This window comes from Stegastes partitus, unplaced genomic scaffold, assembly GCF_000690725.1.
Source record: "Stegastes partitus isolate 25-593 unplaced genomic scaffold, Stegastes_partitus-1.0.2 Scaffold465, whole genome shotgun sequence".
Classification (NCBI taxonomy): domain Eukaryota; kingdom Metazoa; phylum Chordata; class Actinopteri; family Pomacentridae; genus Stegastes; species Stegastes partitus.
In genome coordinates, this window is record NW_007578196.1 from 163190 (window position 1) to 184281 (window position 21092).

The 21092-nt window shown below is 39.9% G+C and overlaps 1 protein-coding gene across 1 annotated transcript in view; it reads right to left on the bottom strand.

Moving 5' to 3' along the window:
* Positions 1–21092, bottom strand: part of arhgef17 (Rho guanine nucleotide exchange factor (GEF) 17) — an 84949-nt gene that overhangs the window by 24020 nt on the left and 39837 nt on the right. The window contains exon 2 of the mRNA XM_008286702.1: positions 1856–1933. Within this exon, the coding sequence (XP_008284924.1) occupies positions 1856–1933 (78 nt within the window). The remainder of the gene's footprint in view (positions 1–1855; positions 1934–21092) is intronic.

The window sequence follows — 21092 nt, forward strand, 5'->3', positions numbered from 1 at the left end:
AAGTAAAATGACAGTGTGAGGGAGTTTTCGCTCACACCACATCGGAGAAAGTGATATGCACCCAGAATGTTTTTGTTGTTGTTAGCTGTCCAGATCCAGTCAGTTCTGGTGGAAACAAAGTCTGAGTGTGGCCTTTAAATCAGACTCCATCCCCACACATTCTCTTTCAAGGCAGTCATTCGACATCTTTCTCTGTGGCGGCTTGACACTGATCTTTGTGGTTAGCTCCTCTGTAAAGTGTTGAAATGAGGGTGAGTCAGCTGTGGAAATAGGTGACATCTCCTCTACAATAAACCCAGCGACGAGCAGATTTTGTCCACTTAAGGTCTTTCCGCTATCGCTTCCTGTTCTGACACACTGATACTGTGCTGCTGTATCAGACTTTTTAATAAAAGAAAATATTGCATTTTTCATGTTGGAAAGCATTTTGCTGCTGGCACAAGGTTTACAACAGACAGAAATGATTTTTGCATGTTTGACTGAGACAAACTTGAGAAAATGACAAGCTATTGAGAGTATAAGTATCTCCCTCCTCCTCATCTCTCATTCTTTATAGCTTTTAGACCTGTAGCTTATGTGACCAGACATGACATTGTGTGTATGTGTCAAAAAAGAAACCACATCCTGGTAATCCACTGGGATAAAATAACCGCAGTGCAGCTACTGATTTTGAAACTGTAATCTGTCACACTACTCATTACTGAGGAAAGTATTAATATTACAGCTACTGCCCAGCACTGGGAAGAACCAAAGATTATGCATGGGTCTTGATCAGACGGATGAGTTGACATCTTTTTAACATGCATTGGATTTCAGACTGTCTTGAATTCTCCTTGAATGCATTTACACTTTATCTTTTCTAAAACGGGTGGCTCATCAATCTGCACAAACTTTATTAAGTGTAAATTAGATCATTTGATACATGTTAATTAAAAAAAAAATTATTTTTAAAAGAATTTGTGCAGCTTTAATAACAGCTCATACTAATTCCTGACCCTGATTAAGGTACATCATGAAATCGGAATATGTTATTTACAGAAACCTTCCACAGAAGTCACAGACAAAGAAACATCTATAAGTTGGATGTCAACTTTGGACAGCACTGCTGCAGAGCAGGTCTCAGCTGAACCACATCTGACACTCTCCTTCAAGGATCCACACTTTCACAGCAGTCACCGTGGTAACACTTTCCCCCTGTCGTCATGGGAACGCGGCGCAGGATTATTCGCTTTTGCGGCCACACACATACACAGAAACATATGTGCAGGCAGAAGCAAAGTCAGCGTGCACGTGGGATGTGCACGTACAGATATAAACACATGCAGGTTTTGTAAAAAATGCACACAATGCTCTCCCACGCACAGCGACAGGTTACACAACAGAGAGAGTACAGGCAGCTGAAGTGACAGTATGTGTGAGTATGTTAGAGAGAGGAGGAGGGTGTGGATCAGATTTGGGGTAAAGGTTAGTCAGCTATTAGAGCAGAGATACGTGTTGGATATCGAACTGTGTGTGTGTGTGTGTGTGTGTGTGTGCATTTGTGTGTGTGTGTGTGTGGGCAGATAATGCTGATGACAGATGTGATGGGGTTAGCAGATTTGCCTGACAGGATGAATGACAGTAAGTGGATTACGTAACACCTTTGTTACCTACATTTGTTATTCATATCCTCAGCAATCTGTGATTCCACAGCGGTTTTCAATCTTGTGCGTGTTTGCTTTTGTATGTCTGTGTGCTGCGCTCACAGCTCGATAAAAAAGGGTGTCAGTGAACACATCTCATCTATAAAACAACATGTATGAGTTATTTGAATGCGAGTGTGTGCAGTCATGTGTTTGAGCGCGTGCTGTCTTACCTGAATTAGAGTGCGTAGTGACTCCACATATGACTGCTCTGTGTCCAGGAGGGTCATCATCACATGTTTCCTCATGTCCTGTGAAGACAGAAGATCAAGAGGAAAGAAGAAATTAATCATTTAGAGTCATATTTCTCACACAAACTCACATTTGTTACTGCTTTATGCCATGAATCTCTTTACGAACCTCCTACTAAGAATACAAAATATCGACACAGTACATATTTCAAAAAACTTAACAAACACAATGAGAAATGAAAACACTGACATACACTCCCAGAAATGCACACATTTCCAGTGGATCATGAAAAAACACCTGCCGAGGGACTACAGACGGAAATTGGCTGATATAACTAACATGAAGAACAAACTAAGAGACTATAAATTATAAAGGTCAAACAAAAAGAGTAGGCATTTAAAATCAAAATTTTAAATTCTAATGAGTCTCAATATGAACCCACAGTGCCAAAATTACATAATTTATCAGAGCCAGAAACTGTAAAAACAGACAGAGTCATTTGATTTTGGAAATTTAAATGCTCCTTGAACTACTTATCTATGATGTGCCACTCAGTTTGGAAAAACAACCAAACCTAAGCTAAAATTGTGATATTTCACCAAAATCACTTTATTGTATATGTTTATTTCTTTTATGCCAAAAATAAACAATACTGCTTTAAAAAAACAAAACAAAAACAAACTCTCTGCTTCTTGGCACAACTGTGAGGCCATTTGTGGTTTATCTGTGACCAAGAGTTATGTGATAAAAATGTAGGGACTTTTTGTTTCTGTGTGAGAGGCAAGTACGGAAACAAATTAAAAATCTAAGTAATAAAACTATCCATAGTATGTAGAGCCTCAGACAAATATTTCTGAAACTTCAATTTATATGGCAGTTTGTTGTTACAGCTCAAGTGGGAAAAACAACTGAAAACAGCACACTCAGCAGTTTTTTTGTACTTTGGAGATGGCCTTTTTTGCTTTTCCTTCATTTTAAACATCCCCATCTTACCCTTGCATGTCTCCTTTTCATCACTTAAATACAAAGAACACCACAATCACTGCTATTGTCCCGCTGTATGCAAGACTTACTTCACAAACCATCCCCCCACATCAGCCTAATTTCCCTAATCTTCATGGTTCCAGATAAGCAAAAGGTAAAACTGAGTATTTCCTGACTTTATGCTTCCTGCGACTTTAAATCCCTGGAACTATTTGATTTAAATATTACATCTGAGAAGCAGTGGGGCTACTTTATAATATAAAACAGATGCACATTCACAGCTAACACACACACACAGGCCAGATGAGAGGTCACTGAGGCCAGGAAGTCCACACAAGCAAAGCATGACTCAGCAGCTCCCCCTAACAATGACTCATGATGTATGGATGCAAGTGAATGAGGTACTCCAACAAACCCAAAACACTAAGGCCAAGAAGGAAACAGGATTAAAGTGAAAGAGATGACTTGTTTGCAATAAGCTGTGCAGCAAATACACGTATTTACTTCATTTTATAATATATTTATGTCAAGCTGGGAGATGAACCAAAATCAATGAACCTCTTGTCGACTTTCAACTCAGTTTTCCATCAGCTTTCTCACAACATTTAAGGAATAGTTTGTGCTAGAAAGGTGCAATCCATCACTCTTTGTCCTGGACAGAGAGTGATAAAGCCCGTCTTGTTACTTGTGACAAACTGTGTGTGTGATGGTAAAAAACAGAGAGGTGGGAGAATAACAAGGGGGAGTAAACGGTTCATGGAACAAGGCAGACATATTATCTCAGGGGTCTCTGGGGAGATTCCCAAAATATTTGGGTACCAAACATGACATATAAATATCAGACGAAGCCACAGGCAAAACCCTATGGAGCATATATAACCACAATGTCTCTCTCCCCCACTTTCAAACTTACACACACACGGGGGACATAAAAATACACAAAGGAGGGTTCTTTTTTTTTTTTCCCTCTTCCCCTGCTCCGCTCTGCCAGCACCACTGTGCCCTATAAATAACCGAAACAATAACTTCCCAGAAAGTCCATGTTTAGGGTTTGGCATCTGAAGAGATCCCAGGGGCGCTGCGGGGTACCACTGCAGGGTGAAAGGTGGTGTGTGGATGGAGGAATGTGAATGTGTGTGTGTGTGTGTTTAAGACTCAGTGATTGAGAGAGAAAAACTTGGCCTGCCGAATGGGCATGCGGAGAAGTATATTAGTTTTATGTTTTTCTTTGTTGCAGTGAAAGTTGTGCCACCAGCCAGTCGTCTCTTTTGAGCAATGATTTTTCTTCGTGAAGGATTCCCAGATCTACTCACTCCTGACATACAAACACAAACATGAGGGAGTGGAGGGAAAAACTACAGGACTAAACAAGGCCAAAGAGGGAGGCACACAATAACACAGTAATCATCCATTTATATTCCCTAATTACCCTCTAAGTAGAGACACATTCAAAATACTTTGTGGTTCAGTCGATGTTACAGTATACAGAAGCACTGCTGCTAACTGAATTTGCAACAAGTTGTTGATTTATGATATTTGTTATTGATTAAAAAATGATCCTTTTGCTTTGCCATTGATCTTTTTGCTTTTGTTTGTATTATGTGGATCCTTATATGTTGTTAATTGTATCTTAGTGTTGCTTTGATGCATTACTGATATAGTCATTTTCTCAAGTTGTATTTATTTGTTGCAGATGGGGTTTTTGTTTCATAATGTGAATCTGGTTCTGGATTAAAAAAAACAAAACATCACAAAATAATGAGCCGTGCCCATTACAATTTTCCAGCCTGAAGTGGCTCTACACCTGCTAATTTTTGACTGTAAAAACAGAAAAAGCAGGAAATTCTGACATATTAATGTCTTTGCCTGATAAGTGACTTCAATAGAATTAAATTATAAAAATTGCCGTCGCTTAACTTTGCATTACATTAGTTGGGTGACTAATTGTTTCAACACTAACAATTGATTTGGGGTCAAATTTATAACAATGTGTCACTTATTATCTTACAAACCTTATTTTAAAAAAGCCCAATTTTCAATTATGGTTTTTACAAAACAGAATTAAACTATGTATTTGTTTGGGGCATTATTTTAAGCTGCAGATTATTACATAGTGTCGTGTTAGTGAGTATTTACAGCAGCAAGACATTCAGGAACTGCTTGTGGTTCAGAGAGAAGGCTTGCAAGTTATTCCATTTGACAGCTGAGAAACATTACATTTTTACTAGAGCTTCAGCAATGATATACTGTACAGCACATCTAGTCAGAGCCGGATTCCCCCAGCAGCTGCAGCTGTAGCAATAGACTATGTTTCTCTCAGGATTTCCTGACACACGACTGCACGCACACATTCACAATACACTGCACACAAGAACACAGCTGCCTCTGCATGAATGCCTCATACAAATTAAAGCTCATTTACAATGATCAAATTAACAAATGCAGATCCATTCGCTCTTTCTCATGACTCCTTATTTGGAGTCAAATCCTGCGATGCTGCTGCTTTCACTCAAGCACCGATAAAGAAACGTGTGCTTTCACATGTGCTGCTATAAACATAGCTGTAGTGTTATGAGAGCTGTGGAGTTGATAATACTGCTGACCGAATGACCTCACAACCAGAAGACAAGAAGTGACACGTGTGTGACAGTGAGGTAAAACAGAAAGGGAAATTCCCCGAAGACAGGAATGTTTCTCTGTGCGGTGCTGGTCGTCTTTATTAGATAACACATACACACATCAGAACATGGCGAAATAATGCGAGGAATGCCAGTTTCATTTTGCTAGCCGGGTTACCATAGTAACCCCAGCTGAGAGGCTGAATGGTCACAGGACGGGCGAGTCTCGCTCAAAGCAGACAGCAATCTGCAGCTGAGGTCAAGACTCAGTCCGGTCTGTGTCAACCTTCAAATCAGAAAGTTCAGCTGAATCCAGTGTAACAGAACAATACATCAAGCTGTACCTGTGGCTCTGTGATGACACAGGAGGAATCACTGATTGCTAGACTTTGAGGTTTCATGTCCACGATGTGCAGCTGAAGGTACTTTTTATTGCCATAAAAGGATGTATTTTCATTCCTTGTTCGAAACATTTCCAATTCCTAAAAGATAAATCTGATTTATTACAACTTTGGTCTGACTTGGTAGTTTTCACCATCATTTTGGGAACAATGTACTCATCAAAGTGATACTGGAGTTTGGAAACAACTGCATCCGATTATCTAAACCACTTCATTTGCAGGCAACATTGCAGGTATTAAAGTAAATGCACCAAGCAAGCAGGTAATGAGCCCTGATTTTAAAGGAATGCTGCATATGACAGCACCTACAGTAAGTACAGCGAGTTAAAGCTGCCTCGCAAAAAAAGAAATCTGACAAGACTTACAATTACAAATTGCTGATTTGTGTGAAGCTGGAAATTGTTATGATGCAATCTTTGAGAGTTTTAATATTCATGAGACCACATTTAACTTCAAATTGTCTATACATGGAGAAAACTTAGTACTCCTCCTAGAGTTTGTGCCTCGCTACGATGATTACAAAAGGACAAAGAGGCTCAGAGTAACAGCTCCATACAACCATGCACCATAATGGAGGAAGCTGCTGCTCTCCGAAACCCATCACTGTCCGCCCGAAGTTTACCAAACAGACAGAATGATATGTCCTGTTATTAGGGCTGGAGATATTCTGAAATACATAGACAGTCAACATGTATTCAGTTCTATTTAACCTTTTATTATACTTCCTTGCAGAGACGCACACAGACAGATGTAGACCTCACGGACGCATAGCGGTTCTTATTGTGCTACTTTCTAATCTGCTGGGGAGAGTCTACACATACACAGCAGCTCATCATCGACATATTCCATGCATTTGCACTAATGCTGTTGTTACATTTTTCTGGCAATTCGTTTTAATATTTAATAGCTGAGTTTGACTATCAAAAATTAAAATTACAAGTATGTCAAATGTCATTTTTGCTAGTTGGAATAAGATTGTGACTAGACAGAATTTTTATTCAAAATATCTAAAATGTCATTATGAACAAATTCTTGTGCATGACGTGGCTCATTTAAGGCTTCTCACTTGATCCTGGTCCTATAGCGTATTTGAACAGCATCAGCAGAACTAATGGCAGTTGCTGGGATGGACTAAATGGTTAGAAGTTGCTGTGAAATAGGAAGAACTCGTCAGCAAGACGTTTGTGGAGAATGAGACCTTTTTTTATTCAAGACTTACAAATTAACTGGAAGGCTGCTCTCACATGGCAATAAACAGATTGGTATATGTAGGTACAGTTTCAGTGCCACAGTGTGTTTGAAAAGTGGGCAGCCTCTGCTTATGATGTGCTGTAGCTTCGAGGTAGCTGCAGATATCTGTAATTTCATGCAGTCAAAATGCTAATTCTAAGATAACTGTAAATACATTCTGACTAGTCCAGATCAAGATATACAAAAGGCTATTCTGCTCAGTTCTCACTTCATTTAAGATATCTGAAGAGGACAATGTAGATTTCTCAAACTGAGGTGATTTAACGATATCTTGAACTACAGTTATGACCACTGAGAATTGAACTGCAGATGTCTAAAACTGGAATTACAACTCGCCACGATTCAGTTCAGTTCAACTGCGGAAAGAAACCCCATACACATGAACGGTAAATGTGACCTCATTTGTCACAGGAAGAATAACAACATGGATATGTTAAAATGATAGTTGTGGATAGGAAGTTGCCAAGTTCTTGCTCAAAGGGAATCCAAAGGAAACTTTGACTTGGTTGGGTTCCTCTATATAATTCTGTAAGGTCTTCATCTTGCTATGCATGGTACTTTGAGATGACATGTGTTATGAATTAGCGATTACATAAATCAAACTGAACTGAATTGAACTGAATTGAGGAAGGACATTGTAGAGATCTGAGATGTTCCTTTTGACTGGGAAGAATTTAATTATGGATATCTACGATTCATATCCGGTCTAGCTATTAAATGTTAAGATGGCTTGCCAGAAAGTTGAGACTACTCTTATCCACTTGGGCAGTTGACAAGATTTTCTTTTGAACTCTCAAATACTCACTGAAGCAGAAAGTAAAACACTGGCCTAATGTGACATAAGGTGTCTGCAAACACATAAATACTGTAGGTGTGTTCCGTCACAAACCCCGAGATGGACTGTAGTAGCCACATGAAGTAAAATCTGGGCTTCAGCCACAACACACCCACACACAGCTCACTGCTTCTGGTTGTTTGTCATCGACAACTACATGAATATCTATCAGAAAGAAAAAAAAAACAGCCAGAGCCCCAGCCCTGACATCTGAACTGGTCTGAAAATTCATCAAGCACAAGGGCGACAAATATTGGTTATGTAAGTGCGTCCTTGCTTGGACGAGGAACACAATGCAGCTTCAAGGCTTCAGTTCTGCTCAGCAGCTTCTGATTCATGATCAGCAGAGGTTAAGCAAACACAAACATTGGATCTGTGGACAGGAGACAGATCAGACACCACCTTATTGTGATCCTCTGTTTCTGGGACGCAAGAGACCATCAGCGATATTATCTCGCAGAGCCTGATGCTACTGTCTTGTACTGTATTTAACATAATGTTCAGATGCTGTTCTGATAGGTCTGTCCCTAATTAAATAGGCTTTGGTAATTGTCCTCATTTGCAGGAAAGACATTTACATCTGTTTGGTTTGCTTATGTGTGACAGATTATTTGTACTGAACTGAAATGTTACACAAACATCTACACCAGTAATAATCAACAGCTTTCATAATTTATGACTCTTGAGCTGCCATGGCCCACAAACACACACAAACACACACACACCTACTCCTGTTACAGAATCAATCTCGCTGATAGAAATTTGTTCATTTTGAACTACAAGCTGTTGCTTCAGTATCTTATTTAAAGGCTTTATAATAAAGGAATACCTGTGTCATATATAATATCTCCTAAATTAAACATCTTCCAAAAAACCTAATGAGTCACCTCATTTTCATGACTGAAACCTTTAGATCACATCTTCAAATTATTTGTAATCAGATAACTCTGATGTTTTCAACCACCCAGATCTGAGGAATGATGTGGCTTTAAAGAGCAAGTTTGCGTAATGTGATCAGCCCACAAGCTAAGATCTGCTTAGAAAGACAAGTCCGTACATCACAGTCTGTTCATTTGAGATGGAATCCGCAGCGGCAGTAATATGTAAAATGCCTGGTGTTCTTCTCTCCGCCGTGCATTCACAATGTCAGACATTAAATTCATTGTGTAGCCTGTGATGTGGGTACAGCGTGTTCTTGTGTGTCCCTGTGCGAGCTCTGGTGTCTTAATAATGCTGTGGACACAGGGGGTCCATAAAGTTATTCCTCATAACTGCAGCCAAATGTTGCAGGAAACGACGACGCATGTGTTATTTTACTTGGGATTTCATATGGCGATGTCCTAATGATTTACAACTATGTACACGCTGCATTTCTCTTTGTCTTTGTTAGAGCTGCTGTGAGGGTGTATCGTTCAGTCCACCGTTATATTGTGCCGCTGCTATTTATCACAACATTACACAGTCCAGACCAGAAAAAGTGGATAAAATACACTTTTTCCTCTTTTTTTTTTTTTACTCTGTTGTAATAGATTTCTGTGTTGTTTATTTCTTAGTGGGTTTATGCTGCTGCTTGCTTTCTGTCTGTATAAAACTGCACAAAACCGCTCCTGTAATTTTGCTCTTGCTAGTCTGAAAATGCTACACTTTGTGATTTGAGTGCGGCTAAATCAGGAAAACGGAATGCCACACAAAGTGTTCAATTGCTACGTTTTATGTGTCAAGTTTTGGACGGAAGTAACATCCTTTTCTTCCTAATACTTTCTTTTTTTTCTTTTTTACAGACAATTTTGAATCTACAAGTGGTTTTTAGTCAAAAAGGACTTCAGTATTCGATTATTCCTCCAGAGTGCCGCAGCTGGGCTCAATTTTGTGCCATCAGAACTTTGTAAGGTCACTTTCTTTCTCTCTGTGGCCTCTTTTATCCATCAAGACAGAGACCTGCATGCACCAATATGGGACACAGCTGGAAACTTCTTACAAATAATACACCAGGAACAAGGTTACAAGGTTATGTGTCGGCCCGGTTTACTGTTGTAGCGGGGTGACTCCACAACAGGTGATATGTGGTAGAGCTGGGAGCTGTACAGAACACTAGGAGTCACATAAGGTCACCAAACCTGAATAATAGCAGATGCTTAGTGCCAGACCGACCAGAACCATCTGGAGTGTCTGCTGGCAGTTGTATTTGAAATTTGGAACTGCTCCTTTAAATTAGCTCAAAAATACTTCAGTTTATTATTAATTTTCTTCATTACTGCAGACTTTTAGTGATGTAAGCAGCATATTCACCTTGAAATGAATAAAAACTGAAGAGCGTTTCTTTTGCATTTGACCAAATTTCAGAATATATTCGTCAACATCAGCGCAGCACACAAGCGTCATCATTGAAATACTGGCTTTAGTTTCCCCAAAAGAGGGCTCTGAGCTGAAGTTATTTCATTAAAAGCATCAGCAACAGAAACGTAGCTCCTTCTTTCTCTCGCTGCTCTCGTCACCTCTCCCACCTCTGCCTCCTTCATTGCCCTCCCCTCCCCTCCCGGCTGCTGTATCCCCTGGCAACAGCCTGGCGAAATCAGCAACAGGCAGCCCGAGGAGAAAACATCCTCGTCACCTATCACTTCCTCTATTCATCCGCACACCTCTGAAAAACACTGGGACTGATTTTCACGCCTTCAAGGAGGCAGTCGTTAAAGGAGTCTTCTTCTTCTTCGCGTCTTCTTCAGTCTTCTGCCTTTGAGCACAGCTTACATAATTCAGGCATGCAGATTTAAGTGTCTGCATGAACTCGCTGACTGTCGTTTGCAGGCTGCTCTGACCTACTCTACGCTGATCAATAGTTTTCTCTTTCTTCCAGATACAAACTATTGATCCACATCCATTCTCCTCCACCTCCATCATCACCTCTATCGCTCCTCCACGGACTCTTTTCTTCCTCTGTGTAACTCTTCACCTTGGTCTCTCATTCAATCAGTCACTTTATAAAACAGTCAGTGTTAGAATGTGTATTTGGTGCTCCTCTTCTTATATAATGTCTGCATCAATACCACGGTTTAGCGCAGAGAGAGAACACATGTATTTTGTACTTGCATTGTACTGCATCCAGTTAAGCTGAAGCACACAAGCGACTCTTGTTGACTATAAAGCTGACTTTATAGGCAAAAATGTCAAACACTCACTGATTTGGGATTCTCTAATGTGAATATTTGCTTGTTTTCTGAGTTCTCTGACGTATTAAAAAATATAGATTTGGGGGTTTTTGACCACTGATTGGACATAAGTCATTTGAATGCCACTTGTATTTGTTAATTGTAACTATGTAGGACTTAAAATGTGACGACAGGAATCAATTTCTGAAATCAAAAAAACATTCAGCCACAAAATAGCCGTTACCCATCACCTGAGAAAACGCAAAACGAACAATTTGCAGTGGTGGAATGCAACTAAGTAGATTTGCTCAATTATAAATTTGAGGCACTTCACTCGAGACTTTTCTTTTCATCACATTTCATACACCTTCTCCACTATATTTCACAAGGAAATATTTTAGTTTTTTAATATACATCTGACAGCTTTAGTTACTTTATAACTACTTACTATATACTTTTTTTTTAAAATAATTTTTGCACCTAAAACATACGAAAACCTTAGAAAACACGTTTTGTTGTTGATTATTTATTATTGAACTATTAACAGTTTGTACAAGCACAGCTCAAATAATTAGCTGACTAATCAGTTAGTTGCCTGCCAGAAAATTAATTGGCCACTATTTTGCTAATCATTTAAGTCATTTTTCATGTTAAATATTTCATTGTTCCAACTTCAGACATGTTAAGATCTGCTGCTTTTCATTTTATTTTCCTTTTATTTTTTAAGTCACTGTATTTCTAATTGCATGTGTCTCACAGTCACTGTGTTTAACTACCAGCTGTTTTAATTGTACTTCACTTTGGTTCAACTCTTGCTGATTTTAAATGTGACAATTTTTAATAATTTGGAGCTTTGGAGTGTTGGTTGGACAAAACAAGCAACGTGATGATGTCACTTTTGACTTTGGGTAAGTGTGACAGCATTTCTCACTATTTTCTGAACTTTTACAAATCAAACAATCAATTGATTAATGCAGAAATCACAGTAAAACAATGCTTCAAGATGAGTACATGACTAATAATAAATGAATGACATAATACATAGTAGTATGTAGCAGTGTAGTATAACAGTCACATCACACAATTATTCTTCTGCATTGAGTACTTTTAGTTTAACTGAAGCAAATGTTTGTAATTAAACTCAAATACATTTACTCAATAAAGGAACTTTTGGTTTGAATGGTTTACTTTACTTTTTAAATTTTCTATTAGCGGCATGTATCAAGAGAAATGTTTCCTAAATAGTTCCATCATGAGTTGCGTAGAACAGACAATACAGCTCTGATTTTATTCTCACAGACATTCAAATGCACTTCAGTCCCTGCTGTAGATTAGTAGACTGAGTGTTCAGATTAGCAGAACTACAGTGGCTGCATCCACAGCTTGCTCACACATGTTTGGATGTTGAGTCTTCTATAAGTCAACCATGAGATATACAGCGTGCCCGCAAAAAGAAAAGAGATGCCTTTGCATAACCTAATTCACTCATATGCCAACTGTATGTAAAGATCATCAGTGGACTGAACAGCGAGTGTGCAGATGCATGAAGGAGTGCAGATGGACCGACGGCGACACTACAGAGTGGTGTGAGTGTCTCTGACAGTAGGTGTTGGAGCTAATCTTGTGATTCACTCAGCTCTAATTCTATTATGGACAGTCATGAGAGAGAGAGAGAGAGAGAGAGAGAGAAACAGAGGAGGATCTTAAGATTATCCAATGGAGACAGACATATTAAAACAAGAAGGGTGGTAAACCAACACAGAGAAACAAGCAAGTGAGAGGTCTAAAGGAAGCAGGATTCAGAGCATACAATAAGGGCGGGAAAGGAAATAAAGACAAGAAAAAGTGGACTTCAGAGGCTAGATGGAGTGAAATCTAAATTGAGTTGGACAGGCAGGTGATAGCGTCCTAGATACACAGCGAAGGTGCAACACAAACACACACACACATCTTAACAGACTACAAAAGACAAACACTGCTCTACCTCTCCGTTGGGGCTTCCAGCACAAACTCCATTCCCATTCAAATTCCCACTGGAGTTCCCATTGCTGTTGTTGTTTCTGAACTGATACACTGCATCTCTGTCCACCACTTCTTCTCCTCCTCCTCCTCCTCCACCACCATCTTTCTCTCCTCCTCCTCCTTCATCTCCCGTATTCTCTCCGTTCTCATTCATTTCCTCCAGAGCGATGCTGAATTGGGCTAGGGTTCGAACCATCTGCAGCATACGGAACGGTCCGTGTTCCCAAACGCACACTCAGGAAGGCACATAGACACACGGACGCAGCAGCCCGAGAAAGCTCTCTACCTGTTTGTTTACTCACGCGAACTCGGTCTTCATCTCTGTAGAATAAGATAGTCAGAGAAGCACCTGAGGGTCGAAGGGAAATCACCACCTTTTCCTCTCACTCACAACATCAAATAAGCATCTTCCTTGCAGTTGTTTTTTTTTTTTTTTCCTTCCCTTTCCTTTCTCTTCTCTTCGGGCAGAAAATACTTTTAAATAATTCAGTCCTTTTAGAAAAGCAGCCTTTCTGCAAATTGCCTGCTCCTCCAGAAAATTCAAGCCTCGCGTCTTCAAAGTGTGCGTCTGTTGTGTAGCAGGTAGGAATGGGCTGCGCAGCTCAGCACAGCGCGTGTGTCATGCAGCGCGCGCACACCCCGAGTGAGGCTGAGGAGACGCACTTCAGCATGTATGCATGGGTGTCTGATCTGCTTCTACTGCATGGATGATGTAAGCAAGATGTGAGCGCACGTCGAGGTGTGTGGGCCACGGGGGAGACAGAAAGTGTGTGTGTGTCTGTTTGTGTGTGTGTGTGTGTGGGCGTGTGTGAGTGTGTCACGGCCCTCCCCCTGGGTGTGTATAATAAGAGACAGCAGGCAGGGCAGACGCTCGCAGCGCTCAGCTCCGCTTCACACCAGCCAGACCCGACCAATCCCCCTGTAAATAATCGATGGAAGCACCTGAGACACAAGAAGGGAGGGGTTTTAATCCAGCCGCCTCCCTCTGAAATGTTTATCAAATGATCCCCTCGCCACAGGAACATCTTCCTCACGTTATACACAGCACTGATTATCTGATGGCAACGCTATGTAAACTTCCCTTCCTCCCGTCGTAGACAAATACTCGATTGAGAAATGCAGATTTGAATGGGGAATCTGTGTTTCTGTTCAGACAGACTGAGCAGAGCGCTGAGCGGTGGCAGCAGCCTACAGATAACCATGACAACAGTGAGTAAGATGCAATTTTAAAGGACTCTTCGAGTGTTTTTAAAATGCCCACAAACTATATAAACTGTTGAGCGTTTGTTTACATGCAAGCTATGACTAAGGATGTAGATTTGGGCCACGTTTACACATAGCCGGGTATTTACAAAAACTGATTTACGTTTTCAAAAATAACTTTGTTCACATCGGATCATTCGTTAAAAAAATCTTCGTTGACACAAACCCGCATAAACACGTCCTTAAAAGCTGCTATGAGCATGCCAAACCTATAGGCGGCAGTGTAGTGAGAAGCATAAAGCCATGCTAGCCAATTAGAATCCTGGAAAAACACAACTAATGGCACTAATTACTTCAACGATAATGGCGTGGGGGGAGCAAGCAATCCTTCTCCTCTGCTTCTCCACATAATAGAACATTTCTGAATGTAAATGCAAACAGGCCAAAAGCGTTCGCACAAATGCAAAAACAAGCACTGCTTTCACAGCTTCTTTTTCTATCACAGTAGCCAAACTGTAAACATGGGTCCCACACATATGACGCTGATAACACTTTTGCCGCAAACTGTGACGTCAAACTCTGTCTCCTTCTGTCTACATGCAAACGTAAAGACAGAGCTTTTCCACATCTCCACTTTGGCCGGAATTTTCAGATAAGATTGTTTTCGGTGACTTGTAGCTTTGTTTACGCGTAAACCAAAGACCCAAATGCATTGAAATATAGTTTTTGCTATGTGTATACAGGGGCCTTACTCCCTTCTTTTGCAACTGGTTTCCATTCTATGGCTAAATGGTCTGCACATATATAGCACTTTTCTACCTTAGTGGTACACTGTGTTTCTCATTCACCCATTCAAACACCTCTGGCCACAGAGCTGCCATGCAAGGTGCCTGCCCGCCATCAGGAGCAACTTTGGGTTTGACCAAGGACATGTCTACATGTGAAGGGTAAGGTTGGGGGATCGAGCCACCAACCGTGTAGTCAGTGAACGACCTGCTCAACCACCGCCACAGTTGCATGCAATTTAAAAAATGACTTTTTCTAAACTATGTACATTTCCTGGATTTATCAGCAACATTACTGATCAGTCTATGAAATTGGAGAAGATCGCAAAAAACAAGCCACCTGACACATTTTCAAAAAGCAGACAGTAGTGGATTTAAACCTTCATTCATCCAAGAATTTAACAGATGAAGTAAAAGCATCCGATCCTCATATTTAAAAAGCTGGAACCAACAATTGTTTGGTATTGCTCCTTGAGACTACTGTCAGCGCCGACTACTTGGTAAATCGACTTAAGTTTGATTTATGCTCCTGCGATAAATCCAGGCCGCTGTAGCCTTTGCAAATGGTTCACATCATGTATTTACACTTGTGCACTGGAGTGTCTCTGCAATTACACCACCAACACGCTAGCAGTGGGGTTTCTATGCTAGTGTATTGAGTTTCTTTGTGTAGTTCAAACAATAGCGACTGAAATGGAGTGGATCATGTTGGAACTAGAGCTAATAAATGTTGAACAACAGCTACATTCACCGAAGTCGCTGCAATGAGGAAAAGAGAGAAGACTGATTGAGGCTAAATGTGAGTTGGCAGAACTATGAAAATGAGAACACAGAATAAGGGTACAATGGCTCTTGCATTGTGAACACGCCACTTACAGCCTATTACATGTTACGGTTTATTTCATTTAAGCAATGTTTTCTTGCAAATCCTCTGTAAACGCGGAATACTTCTAATAAGATGAGCAACCACAGTTGTTGCATTGCTATGATGTATAGTTACAATCGTGGGATGTTGCAAATTGTACGTACAAAGTAGATTCAACATAAATCTCGCTTAATTGTTTTAGTGTTCATTTCCACATGCTGTAAATGGTAGAGACTGAAATTTGTTTCAGATGCAAACCTCATTCAAAGCATCATGAAGTCAGAAATAGTCTTTAGAGTTTTTAGTTGAAAGAGTGAATAGAGATGTACTTGTATGCTAATTGTTCCTGTTTAGTACCTTAACACAATGCAGAAGAAAGCCTTCATTTTTCTTTCCACTAATCTCAACAGCTTTACATGCTTAACACAGTTTTTTAACCAGTAGGTTACTGATGCACTTCAATACAAGAGCCCTGTCCAGCCCCCACATTGAAGTGGAATAAATCAGTCAAACAAAATTCTATTCATTTAAAATGAAGGTTGAGATTTAGGAGTTTCATCCAGTGAAAATGGTTTAAAGATGAGGAAGGCCCAGCTCCTTTTGACTTTCATTTGACTCTTAACTTAACATGAGAACTCATGGCCTTCATGGCATCATTTATTTTTGATGAAAGTTCCAATATCATCATATTTTTGTGCTTATGCAGTTACAGCAAAGACCCATTTCCACAGACCTTGAGCACGCCAAGTGAGCTTTCCAAAGGTTTTCTGTTAACAAATGCAGTGCTACAGAAATCAATAGTTTAAAAGCATGCAGCACCATCAGTGCAGTCCATCAACAACTTATAAAGCAGGTGCATTTACTTTAACACAGCAACCCAGCAAACACATTTGCACACAAAGCACATGTCATAAAAAAGAAGATCAAGCAATGTAGCCAAAGAATGATGAGAGTAAATTGTAAGAAAAAACACATTGTGTGCATATACATGTGTGTACATCAGTCAAATGGCTCACACGACCTGAAGTTTTCATCAGAGCATAAATCTAAAATGCAGTTTTAATGGAAAAGTGACAGAAGTAGAAGGTAGGAGCTGAACTGCTTCTAAGTAAACTTGGGAAAGCAGCAGTAGCTGTAAAAAAAAGTAAAAAATACAGTGCACCATGCAAAATTAATGCAAAAAACAAATGTGAACCAGCTAAATCAGTGAACTTCAACAATGCAAACAATGTTGAACTAAGATGAAGAGAAACACAGAGAATGTCACGTAGTTGTTGAAATCCACATAAGAGTCTGGGGTGACTTTTGTCTTCTCTTGCAGCCAGCAATAAACCCAAAGAGACTTTGGGCTCTTTCTGTCCAGCAGAGATCAGACGGTGACAACAGAGAAAGGTCACAAAAGGACATTTAAAGGTCAGGCTCGTGGCAGGAAATTGGCCTTTAATCCTCGTCGCCATAGAAACAATAAGACGGTTTTGAAGGTCTGGTGACAGAGATCAGAGATGACAATCTCTCAGGCGTGTTTGGAGTCAGGACTGGCAGAGAAATTTTTAATACACAACACTTTTTCTTTACCTCAGGGTTTCTATTTCCTTTTCAAAAAACTACATTTTAAGCCAAACAAAGGGCACTTTAACAGCATTAGCACTAACTGGAAAATATATCAAACTAATATCTTTCCCCTGAGGTCTGATACTGTGCATGAGTTGTTTTTGTTTTTCCTTCTTTCTTTGTATCTGTGTCTCTGTTTCTACCTCCATTCATTCATCCAACCCACACATTCATGCTGACACCTACAGCTTTACTTTTTCATGCCTTTTACATCTCTTCCTTTCAGTAGTAGTCATTCAGAGTGCTCGAGATTGGCTTCTCATTTACAATGCAATAATAGAAACAGACAACAGGTTCAGTTACAGACGTGAAAAAAACTTCCTGCATGAGTGTGTGAAGCCTTGGCTTCCTTTGAAACATTTAGGGAAGGATGACACTGTTTTTGAAAATCAATCTACTATTATTGATTATTCATGAATTGTTGCATTTAAAAACATCATTTCCCACAAGCCCTTGTTTTGTCAGGGGTTAAACATGACCCCCTGACAGAAGAGGCATGTGCACAGTTGAATTAAAGGGTCACAACCTGCTCAGATAAAATGATAACAACAGCAGGACAGAGAGAGCCGAACACAGACATTACACCTAGAAAGAAGAAATAAAACAACAATAGTAAAGAGTCTTATTCATATAGACAAGACCATTTTACGCACATAAGCTGTCATTTTTTCCTCTAGTCACAAAGAAGTCTTTGTGAAAATAGCAAAGCTTTCAATCTCTAATGGCAACTGCTGTTGAGGATGACAAAGAACACACTTTTTTTTTTTCCAGACACACAATGAAAGAAACGACTGAGTTACAGCAGCTAGTGGAACAGAAGCGAGCTCTCTGTTTGATATTGGTATTGTCACCAAAATACACACACACACACTAAAAAATATTGGTCCAGCGACAAATACTTCCTGACTGCCCTGTTGTGCCTGTTGCTCTTAAGTGCTATTTAAGGCTCAACTCTTTGAACTCACCATCAAAATCACAACAAATTACATCAATTTATCAACCAGAAACTGTAATAACAGACATAATCATCTGATTTTAAACTTTCTGACTGTTCTTGAACTAATCAATGGGATGTTTTGATAGAAAACTAAGCCAAACCTAAACTTAAAGTCTAATATTTTATTAAAATCAGCATATTCTACATGTTTCATTAAAAAGGAATGCCCTAAATAAACTGTTGTCTCTAAAAAGATCTTGTAAAAAACAAATAATTCAACACTTTTTAGCAAAACTGTGGAAATATTAGTGACTCAGCTGTGACCAACACAGTCACATCACAAAAGAGTTTTCTGCTAAAGTGGGATGAACTGCAGGCTGTGTATGCACAGAGCAGATAAGACAAAAGTATGGAAACATATTAAAAACTTAATTTGTGAAATTTTTTGTACATGAGTCGCCATTTTCTTTCCAGTATTGGTAACACCTGTTGACACGTATAATGTTGTACATGTTAATTTCATATTAATTTTTTTTATACCATGGTCTGGGTGAATACTCGATTCTGATTGGCTGCAGGGTGTCCATTAACAAGTGATATACGACACCTATAAAGAAGTTCCGGTCAAATAACCTGATTGTTCTAAATTAATGCGCTGACTCAAACGGTAGTTGGTAACCGTGGCAACAGAAACTCAGAACATACGTTAATATACGACGGTTCACGCCTCCGCGTCGTCCATTAATTTCTGATAATGGACACCTCGTCGGGCATTATCCCTTACTTATTTAACTTTTTTTTTTTTGAAAAATAAATAATGAAAGAAATTCAACTATTTATCTATCTATCTATCTATTTATTTATTTATTAATTTATAATGATTAATGGTAATAACTGTTCACTCTTTGAGTTCTCTCTAAATCTAGCTATGGCTGTGTCAGATGTGTAATGTGTAAAAGTGTGACATGAGCAATAAAGTCACCCAGAAACTGCTGGAGGTTTGGAGGGTTAAATCTGTAACGATAAGTCACTTATTATCTTTTCTAATCTTATAAATTCTGTGTAGTATCTGTGCACTGTTTTTTTTTTTTGTTTGTTTGTTTTTATTAAACATTAATGAAACAGGGCTAAAATACGCATTTGTTGGGGGGGCTATTTTTTGCTGCAGATTAATACATACAGAATGTTGTGTTAGTGAGTTTTTACTGCAGCAAGATGGTGCATCAGTAAGTGGGATTGTCTTAAAACACTAGCCCATGTGCCAAGAGACATCTCACCCAATAATACAACAGCGTGGCTCACTGATGTGCTTTTGGTAATTTTTTGAATAACAATGGAGCTGTAAGAAATAAGCTGCATCACTGTCTACACAGACAATGCCAGGATCAATTTGTTGTTGTCGTTTTTTTTTTTTTTTTTTCATAAAGGAGTAAAATATCTTTTCCGAGTTACAACCGTCAGTTGAACCAGTTACATCAGCATCCGTAGCATCTTGTTCCCATAGCAACTCCAGGGCGCTCACATCCTCAGCATTTCCTGTTTAGCTTTGGACTAATGCCGTTGCTAGGTAATGAAGTGGGAGACAACGCCATGAACGTGTGTGGTTTTTTCTGCATGTGTGAACGTACGCACATGCAGAAGCAGCGGGTGATCTGGGGATGGAGTGTTCTCCCTGAACCAGTTACCGGCTCATAGCGGGCTGACCCAGATTTGCAAGCATTGTGCATTCACACCATTGTATGCGTACGCACATTCGTACAGCGTCCACGCCGCTCCAACAGCACGGTCAGCTGAACATCACTGCAGCCTTTTCAAGAACTGATTAGCATGTTTTGATTATTTTCCTGGTTGCACATTGGCAGACATGAGCTCACTCCCAGTATGGAAACATTTAAGCTGATTTCAGACTACTAGGGGGGAAAAAAATCATTAATGTGGACATCTATTATCTCAAAACCAGCTAATTAAAATGATTCTAAATCCGTGCATCACCGCATACAGTAGACACATTGACCAGCATTTATAAATAAACACATCGCTAGTTGCACACATGTGGCTGATCATGAGTGGGATGCATTTGCAGCCGTGGTTCAACCTCATATTTCCTCCCCACCCTGCAAAGAAATGTGTGTGGGGGTTTAATTTCTTGCTCAGCCGCCCTGACTGGCAGAGTCACTGAGAGCTGCTAAGTGCTGTAAAGTGACATCCGATGTGACATCTGTACAGCAGCTTCTGAGTCAATATCGCTCCACAAAATAAAAAATACAAAAATTGAGTCAGTCTGGAGTCAGTCCACAGATAAACATGTAAGCGGGACTGATGACACCTGTCAGCGCGCCCACTGGTCCACAGCTGTGTGTGTCTGGGACGGAGGGGAGGCAGTAACCTTAGTAGAGGTGGACGCATGACTGCCCAAACAGATCAAAACAGATTTCTCATCACACACCTGTGCTGGCGTACAGCTTGTGCCATCTGAGCCTCTGTGTGTGTGTGTGTGTGTGTGTGTGTGTGTGTGTGTTTCAATGCCGGGTAACAAGATAATGGCAGGCGATTCCAGGAA